This window comes from Pezoporus flaviventris, unplaced genomic scaffold (genome assembly GCF_033815535.1).
Source record: "Pezoporus flaviventris isolate CSIRO_AGI_PZ_B2104156 unplaced genomic scaffold, CSIRO_AGI_Pfla_v1 ptg000002l, whole genome shotgun sequence".
NCBI classification, from domain to species: domain Eukaryota; kingdom Metazoa; phylum Chordata; class Aves; order Psittaciformes; family Psittacidae; genus Pezoporus; species Pezoporus flaviventris.
Genome location: NW_026892550.1, coordinates 89,427,017 through 89,442,558, shown reverse-complemented (window position 1 = coordinate 89,442,558; position 15,542 = coordinate 89,427,017). Strand labels below are relative to the sequence as shown.

Below are 15,542 nucleotides of genomic sequence, written 5' to 3'. Positions count from 1 at the left end.
TGAATCATTGTGCCTAGCTGCATGAAGCTCATAACTGTATGTATAGCTCTTCATTTAATTTTCCTTAAGGCAGTTTTGCAGAACCTGGATTTCTGTATGAAATCAGACACAAGTAATGCAGTTTGGCATGTTTGAGACATGCAACTGAAAACCCACTTTTTCAGTTCCTGCAAATTGAACACCAAATTTCATTTAAAATACTTTCAGATTTTTAAAACTTTGGCTGAATGCTTTTTAAGTTTTGCACTGCCTCATGCTAAAAATAGTTTAGAATTAAAGATGACTATTACTCCTTCCTGTATTCATTTCAAGAACTGCATTATTGTATAGAAGGGGGGCTCCTAGAAGAGAGGGAGAAAATCTGAATGAAATAAGTGGTGTAGAAATAAAACCACAATAGCATTCAGGAGAGCTTAGGAGGCAAAGTATCAACATGTGTTGGTCGCCTTTATCTAAGATCCCTCTGAATCTAAACCAAATCTGTGGATTCGGGTTCCCCTCACTGCTCATGGATTTGGAAATTATATGGTTCGAGTAAAAATGCATGTGCAGAGTTGAATTTTCCAAGTTTTCACTGGCTTTTGGCTCTGCAAACAGACACTGTAAAAACTTTGGCATGCTGTTGTTTGGCTCTTGCACACTAGTGATCTGTTCACATTGACCATAAAATAATGACGAGAAGCCTAACCTGCAACTTAAGCTGTTGAAGTAACTTCTGGAAGGTTTTGTTTCCTTCTCTTTCCCCCACCCCTTAAGACATTTTGTCTTAAGGGATTTGTTTGCAATCTGCTAGCTGAAGCTCTGAGGCAAGTTTGCTAGATTTGGGGCTGCATCATCATTCTAAACATCTGGAAGTGGTTTATGGGCTCTCATTCCTCCAGTGCAGCGTCTGGATCCTGTGCTATTCCTCAGCAGCAGAGAGAGAGAACCAGCACAACTCCAAAGTAAACTTTGAAGAGTCTGGAAAAGGAATTGAATCTTAAAACTGTTACTGTGCCCTGTAAGGCCCTTGTGCGGGGGACTTCAAAGGAGGTTGATGGTCAAGAAAGCTTTGGCAAGAGTGCTTACATCTGTGGGCTGTTTAGGATCCCAGTAAATAGCTCTACAGCTCTTCAGGAGAGAGGAGTCCCGAATACGGTGCTGCTTTGAAGAGGTAAAAAGACTAATTAAGCAGGAAATATCTAACCAGTAATGTCACTGTTTCTGAGCTTTCCCTTCTGCAGCCCCTCATTTTGTTACAGGACTTGGCAACTGAGTTAGGGGCTGCCAGGTTCCAGGAACTAATGTCTACAGTCAGGGAAAAATGAGTAAGTATTTGTAGGGGAACAAATATTCCTTTCTTTCCTTAAAAATGAGTGGGTAATCAATCTGAGTTTCTGAGACTCAGGAATGCTGTAGTTTTAGAACTCAAACTTGTATGAGAGTCTGTCTGAGTTTGGTTCTTAAAGTTTAAAACATGGTTCAATTTATATTGATTTAGTAATTTCTGAAGGTATCATGAAGCTGTGGCTATCCAACTTTCATCTTGCCATGATCATCAGTACTGTTTGTGACTATCATTGCAAGTGTTAATTAAAAGATAGTACTCAGCTCTATGGAAATCAGTGGAAGATTGTGATTTGCTAAAGTGGGGTTAGAAAGTTCCTTCAAGAGTATAGGGGGTTCTGCTGTCTCTCAGCTTGCCTAAATGAGTAAACATAAAATGGATAAGAAGACAATGCTTATGTGTAATGCATGAGAGAAGGGCTTTCTCAGCAGTGGGGTTTGGGGTTTTTTTAACCGATAAGCTTGATTTCCTGTCTGTGTAAATTAATGCCACATGAAAAGAATGGGTTGCTGGAATGTAGATAAGTACTGCAGATTCGAAAGAACTTTAGAAATACTCCTCTCAGTATGATTTAGTTATCTGTTGGGACCTAAATACATGCAAATATAAGTAGTTTGGAAACAAAGGCACATCTTAGCTTTTTAATGTATTTTTATTGTCATTTAACTTTTTATTCAAAGTAGAGACTAATTTAGGATGCTGCCTGATCTTGAGCATTAACCAATGAGAAGCAGTCAGTTTCATGACTCAGGTTTCAAGAATTCTTGCTGTTCGTCTGCTTTCTCACGGAGTTGGAATAATTTTTATGTATAGAAACCGCTATATATCCTTATGTATGCTGTAATGTGTCCATATCTGGATGCATATACAGCTACCACTGCATAAAGGTTAGGTCACATAGCTGTATTTCCCCCTCCCCACAAGCCCTGCACCAACTTCTGGTGCTGTTTGTTACTGTTGAGTTGTTTGGGGGTTTTTTGGTCTGGTGTTTTTTTGGTTTGTTTTTGTTTTTGTTGGTGGGTCAGTTTTTTGTTTATTTGGTTTGTTGGTTTTGTATTTTTTTGTTGCCTTTTTTTTTTTTTTCATTAGCAGTAGGTTTGGGTTCAGAATTCCAGTGAATGTAATTTCTCTTAACCCTGTGTTTTTGAGATTCTGTCTTGACATCTCAGGCAGAAAGCCATGGCTACCCTTGGGCCTAGCTTAGAAGTACAGTTTTGGGGAAGGCTACCTCATTTTCTTCAGCATCACAAATAATGTGCTTAAATACAAGCCACATTGCATAAGCTCTTCTGCCCCTCCCCCCTTCTGTTAGTGGAAGTGTATTGCTGTTAGAAAGTATTTTCACTATTGCTCTGTGATTTTATGAGAATATGAAAGATGCTGCTCCAGTATAAGATTCCCATATGTTTGGAAACATACTCCAGACTAGCATTTGTCACTATGTTTAAGTTAAATCAGAGGTAAATGTATTTACAAACTGCATCAGTGGAGTGTTTTAATACTTCTTTGTAGGTGATCGGATGGAATTTATTAAAATTATGTTCTTTTCAGCCTGTATCTTAAATTAACATAAGTAATAGTTCTAACCCAGAATGTTAGTTATTTAGAAGAGTTATTTACAAAGATAGAGTTCAGTTTTACCAGGTCAGTAGTAAAATTTGATGGTGCAAACCCTTGTCCCTGATATAACTGCTAGTATTCACATCTGATGTTAATGATTTTTTTTCTCTCTCCTTTAAAAATTGTTTATTTTTATTTTACCACAGATCACAGTTCTCATCCAACAGGACACATGGCTCTTTTAAAGAAAAGTAAGACAGATGAAAAACATTTGAAATATCTATTTTTAAAAGAGGACAGAAATGTCAAAGGCATTTTCCCATGCAACTGTTGTTACAGTTGCATGCAAATTTATAGTTCGAGTTTTGCTATATTATGCTTAACTTTCAGTATACAGATAAGACTTTTCTTGTTAACTAAATCAGATCATTACAGCCATAAATCCCATTAATTTAAAATTACTTCTTGCTTTACTGCATTACAACAGGGGTCTGCAGTTTCCCACTAAGAGTGCAGGTAGCTGCTGGTTTCATGTGGGTTGTGCCCATAGCTCTGAAGCTGTGTTTTTTTACAGAACTCTGCACATTAACACTGCTCATACTTGCAAATGAGGTGTGGCCCCAAGAAATTTGGTGCTTTCATCAACTGGCAGGATCAGTGACTGCAACTGGACCAGTGCGTGCCTGCAGTTATGCACCCAAATTTCTCCAAAAGCAATGGACTGTTTCCTCAGCTGGCTTAAATGGGTGCGAGTTTAGTGACATATGTTTACCGTTTTCAGTTTATTCTCACACCCAGTTCTGGCCAGTTGGCCCTTTTGATTGGAGTAGTTCAAAACTCTGTTCCCTTTGCTTTTTTGTACACCTTAAATCCTTTTTATAGTGGTGCTAAAGTAACAAAGTGTCTGATGCAAAAGAAAAAAACAACAAACCTCCCATTATCAAGGTAACTGCTGATGATAGCAATGTATTCCTTCCTGTTGTAGTCAGTGAACTGTCCTGGTAAGTGCTTATTGTTAGTTTACGTTGAATGACTTAAACTTGTACAAGACAGTGTGGTAGGAACTGCAGATCACAGTATACAGCAAGGTCTTTGCAGTTGCATGCTTTGTTTTGATTTTACTAATTAATCACATCAAATATTTGTGTTTTCAAATATTTTGAAACATTTGTGGCTTTAGTAGCATGCTGGATTTTTTTTTTCCAGATTTTTAGAGTTTTTTTTTCCTCAAATACACCCTGAAGATCTGAATGTTGAAATTGGAAAAAAATTCTCCTGTGTTTGAAGCTCTTTCAGGGAAGCCTGAGAGAGGGAAAGGGCTAGGTAAAAATAATGAACTCCTGAAGTCCTGTGATGAGAAACAGCAAGTTAGTCAAGAAAAGAGAGTTTAGCTCTGGTAAAACTCAGAAAAGTGTGAATTTCCTAGTATGGATAGCCTATCTATATTAGGAGCTTGATGGTTTTAGTGAGCAAGTTATCCATGGAAATCAGATAATTGGAAATTATTGCAATGGGGGAGAAATACTATTATGTTTATAACGTATTTTTTTTTTGTTGTTGCTTTAATAATGAGAAAGCAGAAGTTGATAAACACAGCAAATACAGGTTATGTTATGTGCTGGTTACAAACTGGATTTTGGTTTTAAAAAGATGCTTGGAATTAGCTATAATACTGACGGTCAACAAATTCTCCCTTTTCTTTCAGTTAACCAGATCTTACTGTTACTTCTTGTCTTAACTGTATGCGCCATTCTGTATAATAAAGTTCACCAAGTGCCATCTGCATTAAAGAATGAAACAGGTAAATGACTTGTACTTCTGTTTCATTTATGCTCTTGTTTTACATTCCTTATTTCCTCATTTGAACAGTGCTTTTTGTCTTACTGAATCCTGTTTTCCCTGCAGTAGATGAACTACTCACACTGTTGCATATGGTCTGGGATGCAGAATTTTTTCTTCTGAATTACTTGAATAAAATAGTAGGAGACTGATAGTGATAACTAAGAATTGTCATTCTGATTCAGATTTTTATCCAGATGCCACTGATGTAGATGGAAGCTGGAGTATATCCTTATTTGTTCTGAACAGCATTGCAGTTGTTGAGTGGTAATAAACTTTGATCACAACTTGTCCCTGTGGGAGTGCTCGTAGCCTAGCTATTCATTTCAGATAGATCATCAGATCTTGACATGACTTACAGCAGAAGTATTTGCTGGAATTTTTATAGTGACATAAACCCACTAGGGTTGATGTGGTTGGTCTGGTGGTAAATCTTTATACTAATAGCTTATTCACTGTTCCCAATATAAACAAACTCTGTCTTGCTATATTTTTTTTCAGTATATTTTATGTTGTATATCAACTGTTAAGAGTTTAATGGTATGTTTTAACCAGTATAAATATATCCATATAAGTTCTGTAAGTTAATCAGTGCTAGAGATAAAAGCCTTTCTTAGCAGTAATGTGAACTGATTCAAAAACCATGTAGATGGGGCCCTCAGTGACATGGTTTAGTAGTGGTCTTGGCAGTCCTGGGGTAACGGTTGGATTTGATGATCTTAAAGGTCTTTTCCAACCTAGTTTATTCTTTGATTCAATTTTGTTTAGACCTTTTTTCCTTTTTTATCACTATCAACTTTCTGCTGGTATAAAATTTTGCACTATTTCTTTCTAGCCTGCTTCCCAAAGAAGTGGGGCTCATGCAATTGCACCATCTCTTTGACTTACCTCTTTCCTTTGATAATTTTGGAACCTATTGTTCACCTTATACTAGATATAACTGAGAAGCAGAAGTCTCAAAGGTATTTGAACTTCTTCAGGTTTCATGTGAATAAGCAGCTGCATGGATGACAGGCTGAACTGTGCCTCTGCTGAGTAGAAGATGCCAAGAACTCTGTTATATATTCTGTTTGGAGGCATCCAACAGTGAAAGCTCATGCTGTATGTGTTGCCAGATGCGGATGTGTATAGGATGTGGTAAGGAAATGGGGTGAATGTGATATGATTCAGCTTCTTCTGGAACTACATACTTGTTCCTGGTATCCAGATCTGATATAAAAAGATTCTTAATTTTCTGTTATAATGCATAGTTTTGTTTCTTGTAGTTGATTTGGAGAGTCCAGAGGAAATGGAAGAAGAAATCCCAGTTGTAATCTGTGCTGCTGCGGGCAGAATGGGGGCAGCTGTAGCAGCAATCAGTAGCATCTACAGCAACACAGAGGCCAATGTTTTGTTCTACATAGTTGGGCTGAAGACTACCATCCCACATATTCGGTATATACCAGCCTTATTTTGTTTCATGCTGTGGTTAGAACCAGGTTGCTGTGTTCCTTAAGATGCATGTAGACTTTGGAGGATGTTTCAGGTAAATGTTTCTCCCTTTAATTACTGCTATACTAAGTAGTGCTATACCCAGTAGCAGCAATACCCAGGACTCTCTCCGTTTAGGAAACGGGACCATTTTGCTCTCCGCAAGGCACTGCCTGGTGTAGAAGGGTGTGAAATAGCCAGCCCATGTCTGTTACTGCCTCTCTGCCTGCTGTAGATCAGCTGCAGAAAGTCTGGAGTATATAAGTATACACATGCTTGTGCCAGTCCCACTTTGTGACACCGCACTATCATCTGGCACTGTGTCTTAAGCTTAAGTGTAGAAAAACTTGATGTTTAAAGCTAATTTCAGCTGAGAGGGTGTATTAAAAGTTATAAATAGAGACACCAAAATGGTTGTAATGAAAGCATTGGGTGTTAAAATTTGAAAATACTGTCTGAAAGAGGAGGAAGGTGTGAATCAAAATTAAAGCAGTTTCTTACCAGTGCTCACCTCTGGCTACTCCACTTCTGTAGCCTGTGTACCCACATTTTGTGTCAAAGTGAAAAGCTGTAATGAGTGGAGTTCCGTAGGGAGTTTTTGCATTTTAGTTCATTGGTAACCTAGATAATAGTGGAAGATGTTCTCTATGAATCTGCAGTTGGCATGAAGCTGGAAAAGAGACAGCAGATAGATATATTGAGAACAAGAGCTGAAAACAAAGTGATCATGATGAATTGGAAAAATGAACTGTACAATGTGATCAAATTCAGTAGAGGTAATGACAAGGTGGGAAGAGCTGATTGTATTGGCTCGGGGTAAAGCAGGAATTGGGTAGCACTCATTTGAAAAACGACAGAATTATATAAGGCGTGCATCATTGTGGATATACATGTTGATATATGTGACCGCAGGAGACTTGAAGAAACTTCTGATCGTGCAGACATTATTAATGCATCAGAAGAAGTGTGGTGGTTAGTTCTAGGTGCTTTCAGGAAGGATTTAAAAGAGAAGTCAGAGGAGAAAATGAGCAATGGTGTCAAGAAAGGTGACACAACAATGGGAAAATAAGTCTAAAGACGATGTGGTTGAGAGCTAATGGAACAGGCATCTTGACGGTTGTAAAACTGTGAAAGGGAGAAAACTAACCTCTGCTTTAAAGACATAGATAGGATAAGAAAAAATGGTCTTTATAGGAGGAAAGCCTAGAAAAATAGCATTTGATGCTAGTGATGGTGGAAGAGTTGTTTGGGCAACAGGTGGAGTCTGGTTTTGGCAGTGGGGTAGGATGTTTTGGGGGGTGTTTTGGTTTTTTATGTATGTGTGCAATAGCTGTTGACGGAAGTGATTCTGTCTTTGGACAGAATAGATCAAGTGAACTTTCAAGTTCTGTTCTCCTATGAGTCTGCAAATTTAATATTGGAAGTACTTGCTACATACTCAGTATTTCTTTTACCGCTTCTTTTTTTTCACAGAAGATGGATTGAAAATTCTAAACTGAAAGAAATAAAATTTAAGGTTGTGGAATTCAACCCTATGGTACTAAAAGGAAAAATCAGACAAGATGCATCACGTCCAGAGCTACTGCAGCCTGTGAGTAAATTAATACCACATAACAAATTTCCAGTGTTTTTAATGCTTTCTAAAGCCTTTACAATGTACTAGAAATTCTGTTCCATTACATGGGGGGTGGGATGTAAGTCAGAGAAGCTACATCAGGTCCAAACATTGTGCCCTCACTCAAGAAGGAAAAGTGCACTATAACAAGCTCCTTGCAACTTAGCAGTCTTGCTGGGACCTCAGTATTTGGTGGCATAAACTAGGTGATTGGAATGTGTCGTATCTTTAAGAATATATTTACAGTTTATTAGAGAGAGGACCTAATAGTGTTCTTTGTGCTTCCACGATGCCGAGTTAGCTGCATTCTGCTCATGTCCATGGGGAATTCAGAAGCTAATTACTAATCTAAATATTACTCACTGGCAGAAAAAGGCAAATCAGATGCTAGAAATTATTAGGAAAGGAATATGGCTTAAAATAGAGAATATTATTATGCCACAATACAAATACATTGTTTTCCTTCATCCTAAATACTATATACAGTCTTTGTCCCCTCATCTGGAAAAGATGTAGCACCACTGGAAAATTTTCAGGTCTGTTTGGAATGTTTATTCTTGCTGCCCTTCTCTGAGCCTTTGACACATTTAATTATAGAATTTCTTCCTTCATGCAAGGAATCAGTGGGTTAAAACTGTTTAGCCTGGAAATGTGACCTCTAGTGTGAAAATAGAGGTCTGCAGAACTGAGTGACATGGAGGACCGGATGGGGGATGGTTGCTCACTATCTCTTCCAGTGTAGGAGCTAACAGTCATTGGGTTAAATTAGTAAGAGTTACAGTCAGAACAAACAAGAAATGTTGCAAGATTTTCATGCAGTGTATCCACTTCTGAGTTCCCGTGTACAAGAAAGTTACAGACTTACTGGGGTGAGTACAAAACAGGGCTCCAAAGATGACTCGGGGATGGGAGCATCTATTGTATGAGAGGCTGAGAGAACTGAGGCTATTTAGCCTGGGGAAGAGAAGACTCATTGAGGATCTTATCAGTGTATAAATACCTGAGGGTGGGACAAAAGGTAATGGGCACAAATTAAAACACATGACATTTCCTCTTGGCACAAGAAAAAGCTTTTTCTTTCTTTTTTCTTTAATAGTAAGGGTGGTCAAACACTGGAGCAGGTTGCCCAGAGAAGCTGTTGAGTCTCCATCTTTGGACATATTCAAAACCTGATTGGGGATGGTCCTGGGCAGCCTGCTCAGATGAACCCTGCTTGAGAAGAAGGCTTAGATAATATAAACTTAAAAGGCCCCTTCCAATCTAAGTGATTCTGGGAAGAAGCAGCTATTTGGGGCTGCTTTGTTAGAGCCATAGTGAATAAATGAGGGTAAATAATAATGGATTCAAGATACTACTAAAGCTGGGGAGGAGAAAGCAAATGATTGGTGGCTAGTCCTCAATGAAGAGAGAAATTTAATTTAGCTTAATTAGTTTAATTACACAGTTAAATAACAGTTTAATTGTTAATAGAGACAGAAATGTGAGACTACTTCATTAAACAGCTTTACCACTTAGCGTTTACCTTTTTTCTGTTTAATAGCTCAACTTTGTTCGATTTTATCTTCCTTTGCTTATCCAGAAGCATGAGAAAGTCATATATTTGGATGATGATATCATTGTTCAAGGTAAGCTGTCATCCAAAAGACAGTTTCTAGTAGAATTACAATCAAAGGTATTGCAGCTTTTACAGTCATTTGGAAATATGACATATAGTGGAAACAGAGGCAGCTGCTAGGAGTGTTGTGCTCAGGGAAACTACAAATCTGCTTGGTTTTAAAGGAAAGTCTGTATAATGGCCCACTATATATCTTTTGAATTATTGATTCTGATTAAAGTTGTATGCATGGCTTTAATTTTAACTTAATCTGGTCAATTGCTGAAAGATACAGATTTCACTTAGATGCTGCCATATTTATGAAGTATGTGACATGCATTTCCTGCTAGTATTTGAATTCCCACAAATGCTAAGAACATTAAGTGAATTTTTATTCTCCACAGCTTCTCTTGCACTTTCTTACAGTTTTTTCTCTTTAGTAGCAGATTTCATAACATCTGCATTTAAAGGGGCTGATACTGGTCACTTTATAAAAACAATCTGCCCTGCCCATCTCATTTTAATTTGCAATAGACTTCATATGACAATTCTTCAACATACGTGTTTCCAGTGGCTATCTCTGCTTTTTGGTTTTGTTGTTCTCTCTTTCACCAATGGGCAACAGAAATATTTGACTCTCTGAAAGGTTCTGAAGTCTTCATTTATGTTCCAATTTCATGAGCACTGCAGGCTGAGCTCACCACTTCTGTATCTCTCCTTGCACCTCCACAGGCGTTCACCAGAATTGTGATTGCTTTCAGCCTGAATTTCTTCCCTGGCAGGAGTCAAGGCAGTGTGGCTGGAAGAGGGGTGGTAGGGCTTTCCCTTTTCTAAGGGGTGTCAGCTTCTGTCAGCTGATAGCGTTTCTGGAGCCACAGGATAAAGCTGCACCTAGTTTCATCTTACAGCTCATGGCAGGCTGCTGCATCTCCTGTCCCCTGCAGCTCCTATTACTTGTGTCCTATGTACAGTTGTGCAGCTGCAGAATAAGCTGATTCAGCTGCTTGACCTGGCAGAAGACTAGCGGTACAAAAAGAAAGAAAACCCAACCCTTTATTTTCTTCTTCTATTTTTTTTCCTTGGCTTAAGCCAGGCTGTCTTGCTCACCCTTGGGTCACGCAATCATAGGGCCCAGAAGAAAGGAATGAAGAAAGACATCTGGGAGCAAGGTGGAGGGAGAAAGCCTGTTCTGGCAGCTGCTCCCCATGTCTTAGCTCTAATGTGAGACTGTGCTCTCCATCAGATGTCTCTGTAGTGGAAGTGGATGGGGTTCTGTGGGTTTAACTCTGTGATCACTTGTTGGTCATTACTTTATGCAAAGCAGTAAGAGTGAAACATGCTGAATTTGGGGCTCAGCCCAGAATTGTTTGGTTGTTTTTTTTCCTGCTTTTCTCTTGAAAAGCTGTTTTCTCTTCCTTTTTTGTTGCTTTCTCTCTTTCTTTTGCTTTTTGTTTTGAAAAGCAGAAGCTATTTAGAATCAGAAGAAAATTCTTGGTAAGGCATGTTGATCTTCAACAATTAAATGTCCCATTAGTTCAAATTCTATTTCTTGGTGGGACATGAATCCTAACCCAAGTTTTCCACCCAGCTGATGAGCTCAGACAAATAAGTAAATAAATTCTGCTTATTTCAGAAGTAGTAGTTTCAGTGTTTATAGTATGGAGAATGCTTTTGATTACTAGTCTTTGAATGAGCTCACCTCAGGCTGCTGGCCTTCTTATCCGTGACCAGCTCTTGTCTAGCAGGAAAGCTGTCTAGCAGTCTTCGTGAATACCTGGGAATCCTAGAATTGGAATGTTCCTAAGTAACATACATGAGAACAGAAGTTATCCTACACACTCTGTATGAGTGAAACAGGTTTCTTCTTATGCTTTTGACCTTTCTGCAATCAGGTGACATCCAGGAACTCTACGATACTAAGCTGGCTCCTGGACATGCTGCAGCTTTTTCAGATGACTGTGATCTGCCTTCCACACATGAAATGGTTAGAAGTGTAGGGATGCAGGTAAGGTGCCAATTTGGAATTCTAAGGGTGAATATATTGGCCTACAAATGTAAGGTGATTTGATATATTTTCCACAAAGTGAAAGTTATGTATTTTTTTGGTAGTTTTGTAGTAGTTTTACAATTATTGCAGTAACTCTGTAATGCTCTGCAGTTGTTTCCTGGAATAATTTCAGTATCTATTGTTCTTTAGATTCTACAAAATTATGTTCGCTATTTTGCCGTCAGTAGATCACGAGCACTTACGGAACAACTAAAGAAGGCAGAATAGATGGTATTTCTATTAGTTGAATTGGGAATGAGACTTGGGAAGACGAGTTTACAGGCTAATTGCTGAGCTGAGTTCCCTAGAATTGTCAAAGTGGCATTATGTCCCTGGCATTACAGCAGTACAAGTGTGATATTACATCATTCAGAATAAGCTGCAGAAAGACAAATGTATGGTGAGAGAAGAACTCCCATGGAATAATGCTGTGGAGAAACTAATTCAGTAGCTGGAAGTATCCTGCCTTTCAGCCTTGTGTGATGTGGAAATGAAGACAAGTAACCACCTTCTGGAAACTCAGCTCTGTTAGGGCATATTTAGTCTCCATGTGAGAGCTAGAGATGCGTTTAAGCTTATCTTTATAGAGATTCATATGGGATAAACATACTTTTTTTTATTTCTTAGAACACATACATGGGATTCCTGGACTACAGAAAGCAAGCGATTAGAGATCTTGGCATCAGTCCCAGCACCTGCTCCTTTAATCCTGGAGTAATTGTTGCTAACATGACCGAATGGAAACATCAACGGATTACAAAGCAATTGGAGAAGTGGATGCAAAGAAATGTAGAGTACGTGTAGAAATCTAGCTTTGCACTTTTGATACTCAGTTTGCAGTTTAATTTTCTGTTTAAAATCTCTTAAAAGTTTTATAGCAGTCTTTCTTTGAGATCTCATCAAGCAGAGTAACTCGCATTCCAGAATTTGGCTGCTTCAGTCTGACCAGTTGTGTAAAAGGAAATGGCCACCTGGAATTTTAGTCTTTAATCACAAACCATGCTTAATCTCTAGGGACATTGAGAACATGTGGTTCTCATTTTGGGTGACCAACCGCACTGGAGATGAAACCACCTAGGATCGTCTCTTTCTGAGATTTGTTTAAAGAAGGAGGAATATTTCCCTTTTGTTTTTGTGGGGTCTCTTATATTGTAACATCAGCGAGACTGTGACTGGACACTGTATTTCTTAAGTATTAATAGAAACCACTATTTTTTTCTATACATGAACAAAAATTGACCATGAGTAAGTCATGACACAATGAAACAATTACTTTTTATTTCTTGTTAGTTCACTGGTGACCTGGACTTGCAAACTTGACATTTATTTTCTTCACAAGGAGTTAAATTTAAATGTAGTAAGGCTGAACTGAAACTAAATAGCTTGTGCCCTTGGACTGTTACTTGTTAGTTTCAGAAATGAGCAGAGGAGACACATAAATGGTAAGCATGTGCAGGAATGAAAAAGCCAAAATTCTTTCTCTTACTCTGCTTGTGTAACATATTTTGACAAGCTCTTGCGGTGCTTTTTAAGAGTGTTTAAGAGGAAAAAACCTCCCTGAATATTGCTGCAAATTTTCTCTATGAAGTTGATTTTTATACCTTAGTAACACATTCATGTTATTTTTAGCTGGATTTTGAAATGACAGTGCAATAAACTGCTTGGCAGTCAAAACCCAAATTTGAAGGGGAGGTTCACATCTTTTTTTTTTCTTCTCTGTACACATCTCTCGGTGCTTCCCACGTTTCCTCCTCATGGGGCTGGGTGGTGGGCACGGAGCCCCAGAGGTGAGTGGCTTCAATCATGTGCCAGCCAGGCCTTCAGCACACTGCTGCCTCACCTTACAGTGATTATGCTAACCTAGCTCTGGATATATCACAGGATTCATAGGGAATGGATGACCTTCAGCTGTTTGTTTATAGAAGTCATAGAATGGTTTGGGTTGGACCTTAAAGCTCATCCACTTCCAATCACCTGCCATGGGCAGGGACACCTTCCACTAGACCAGGTTGCTCCAAGCCCCCTTCAACCTGGCCTTGAACACTGCCAGAGATGGGGCAGCCACAACTTCTGTGGGCAACCTGTGCCAGAGCCTCAGCACCCTCACAGTGAAGAATTTCTTCCTTACATCTAATCTCTGTCCTCTTTCAGTTTAAAGCCACCCCCACATTGTCCTATCACTACATGCCCTTGTAAAAAGTCCCTCTCCAGATTTCCTGTAGACCCCTTCAGATACTGGAATGCTGCTCTAAGATCTTCCCAGAGCTTTCTCCAGGCTGAAAAATGTAATTGGACTTTGGCAAAATCGGAAGCTGATTTATGGGTCTAAAAGCTTAAGAGAGGGGAAGAGAGGGAATGAAACACATGGAAACATGTACATTAAGAAACAAGTCTAAATTATGTTTAATTCCTTTATGTTAACAGCTTTTTTTCTTCTGTAAGCTTTGTCAGCTGAGTAGACTGTCAGCAGTGTGTAGAAGTGATTGGCTTCAGATGGGTCTGACTCCTATTTTGCCTAGTAGCAATGAGTTACTCAACAGGACTTGGAGTTGCAAAGACAAGCAATTGAGAGCAGTAGGAAGGAGTATGCTGAAAATCAGTCTGTTCAAAATGAGTCTGAATTTTGACAGGGTGCTTATTTTTAATCTTCTGCCTTTTGTACCTGTGTTTGAAATTATAAATATTTTATTTCCTCCCTCCCTTCTCCCCCTTTTGCAGGGAAAACCTTTACAGCAGCACCCTTGGGGGAGGTGTGGCAACCTCTCCAATGCTGATTGTGTTTCATGGAAAGTATTCCACTATTAATCCTATGTGGCACATAAGGCATCTTGGTAAGTTTAACTTCCTACTGTTTGCAGTTGGAACTAAATAAAGTGAGTGGTCTGTAAGCTTCCAGCACAGGACCTTATGTTACTTTACCTCAGTGCATCACTTCATACCTCAGATCCCTAATAGTCATTGAGTTGGATTGGAAAAAAAAGAAACAAATACCAAGGACAAAGTTACATGTTTGAAGACCAGCTAACTTGTATTGTCATAAAGTATGGGAAGAATGTATGAGAGCTGAATAAAGTGAGAGACTGAAAAACAAGCAGACACTCTCTTAGAAGGTGTGGTGGGAGATGGTGGGATGCCTAGCAGTGTTTGTCTCCTCAACATTTTGAGAATGTATTTACCTTTTGCCTCGCAATGGTGAGTTATCCTGTCATAAGATAATGGCTCAGCTGCTATAGTAAAATGAATAGTGTTTAACCCCAGCTATGCCAAGATCTTAAAATGTTAAGAGGGAGGAAACCTGCTGAGATTTTTGCTGCTGGAGCATTAGAGGCATGAAGCTGAAAAAAGCTACTGTCTTACAACCAGTTGTCTATTAACAGGTGGAACCACACTAATAAGACTTAAAACCCTCACTGAGTATATCTCACTCTATAAGGCCTTCAGTATGAAAACTGGGAATTTTTAGCTTCTTTTTGTTTTTTTTTTTAATCTACTCATGCAGGGTGGAGCCCTGATGCCCATTACTCAGAGCATTTTCTTCAAGAAGCGAAATTACTTCATTGGAATGGGAGATACAAACCTTGGGATTATCCCAGTGTTCACACTGATCTCTGGGAAAACTGGTTTATTCCTGACCCATCAGGAAAGTTCAAATTAATTCGGCCTGATAGCTGATACGGAAACCACTGCACCGCACCCAGAGGCCATGGTTTGCAGTACATAATAGTTTGAGATGCAAGATATTGTGTAATTCACTGATTTTTTAGAAAGCTAAGGGTCTGTTAACTAGGTGAGTGACCATCAGTTTTGTGTGCTTATGGCTGGAATGACAGACTTTCATGTAAGGTGAGGAAACAAGTTTACTCCACAATGATGTATTCTTATTAAATGTTTACATAGGTGAAATTCAGTGCCAAGCAGTGTGGTTTAATGTAAAGTCTGATGGTAGAAACACAGAAAAGACCTTTAAGATTATCAGCCCCAAACGTTATCCCAAGACTGCCAAGGCCACCGCTAAACCATGTCACTGAGGGCCTCATCTGCACAGTTTTCGAACACTTCCAGGGATGGTGATTCCACCACTGCCCTGGGA

The 15,542-nt window shown here is 39.0% G+C and overlaps 1 protein-coding gene across 2 annotated transcripts; it reads left to right on the top strand.

Annotated features, from left to right (window-relative positions):
- Nucleotides 1-315: 315 nt before the first annotated feature.
- Nucleotides 316-15,355, top strand: GLT8D2 (glycosyltransferase 8 domain containing 2). 2 transcript variants are annotated; one of them, XM_061445008.1, is made up of 11 exons: nt 316-1,153; nt 1,242-1,307; nt 3,094-3,138; nt 4,593-4,688; nt 5,992-6,160; nt 7,670-7,787; nt 9,352-9,436; nt 11,298-11,410; nt 12,080-12,246; nt 14,171-14,283; nt 14,952-15,355. In XM_061445008.1, exons 2-11 carry the CDS (start codon nt 1,304-1,306, stop codon nt 15,122-15,124), a joined length of 1,083 nt encoding a protein of 360 aa, XP_061300992.1. In that variant the 5' UTR covers nt 316-1,153; nt 1,242-1,303; the 3' UTR covers nt 15,125-15,355. The 2 variants fall into 2 exon arrangements, with proteins under 2 accessions (XP_061300992.1, XP_061300993.1); XM_061445009.1 differs by lacking the exon at nt 1,242-1,307.
- Nucleotides 15,356-15,542: the final 187 nt, after the last annotated feature.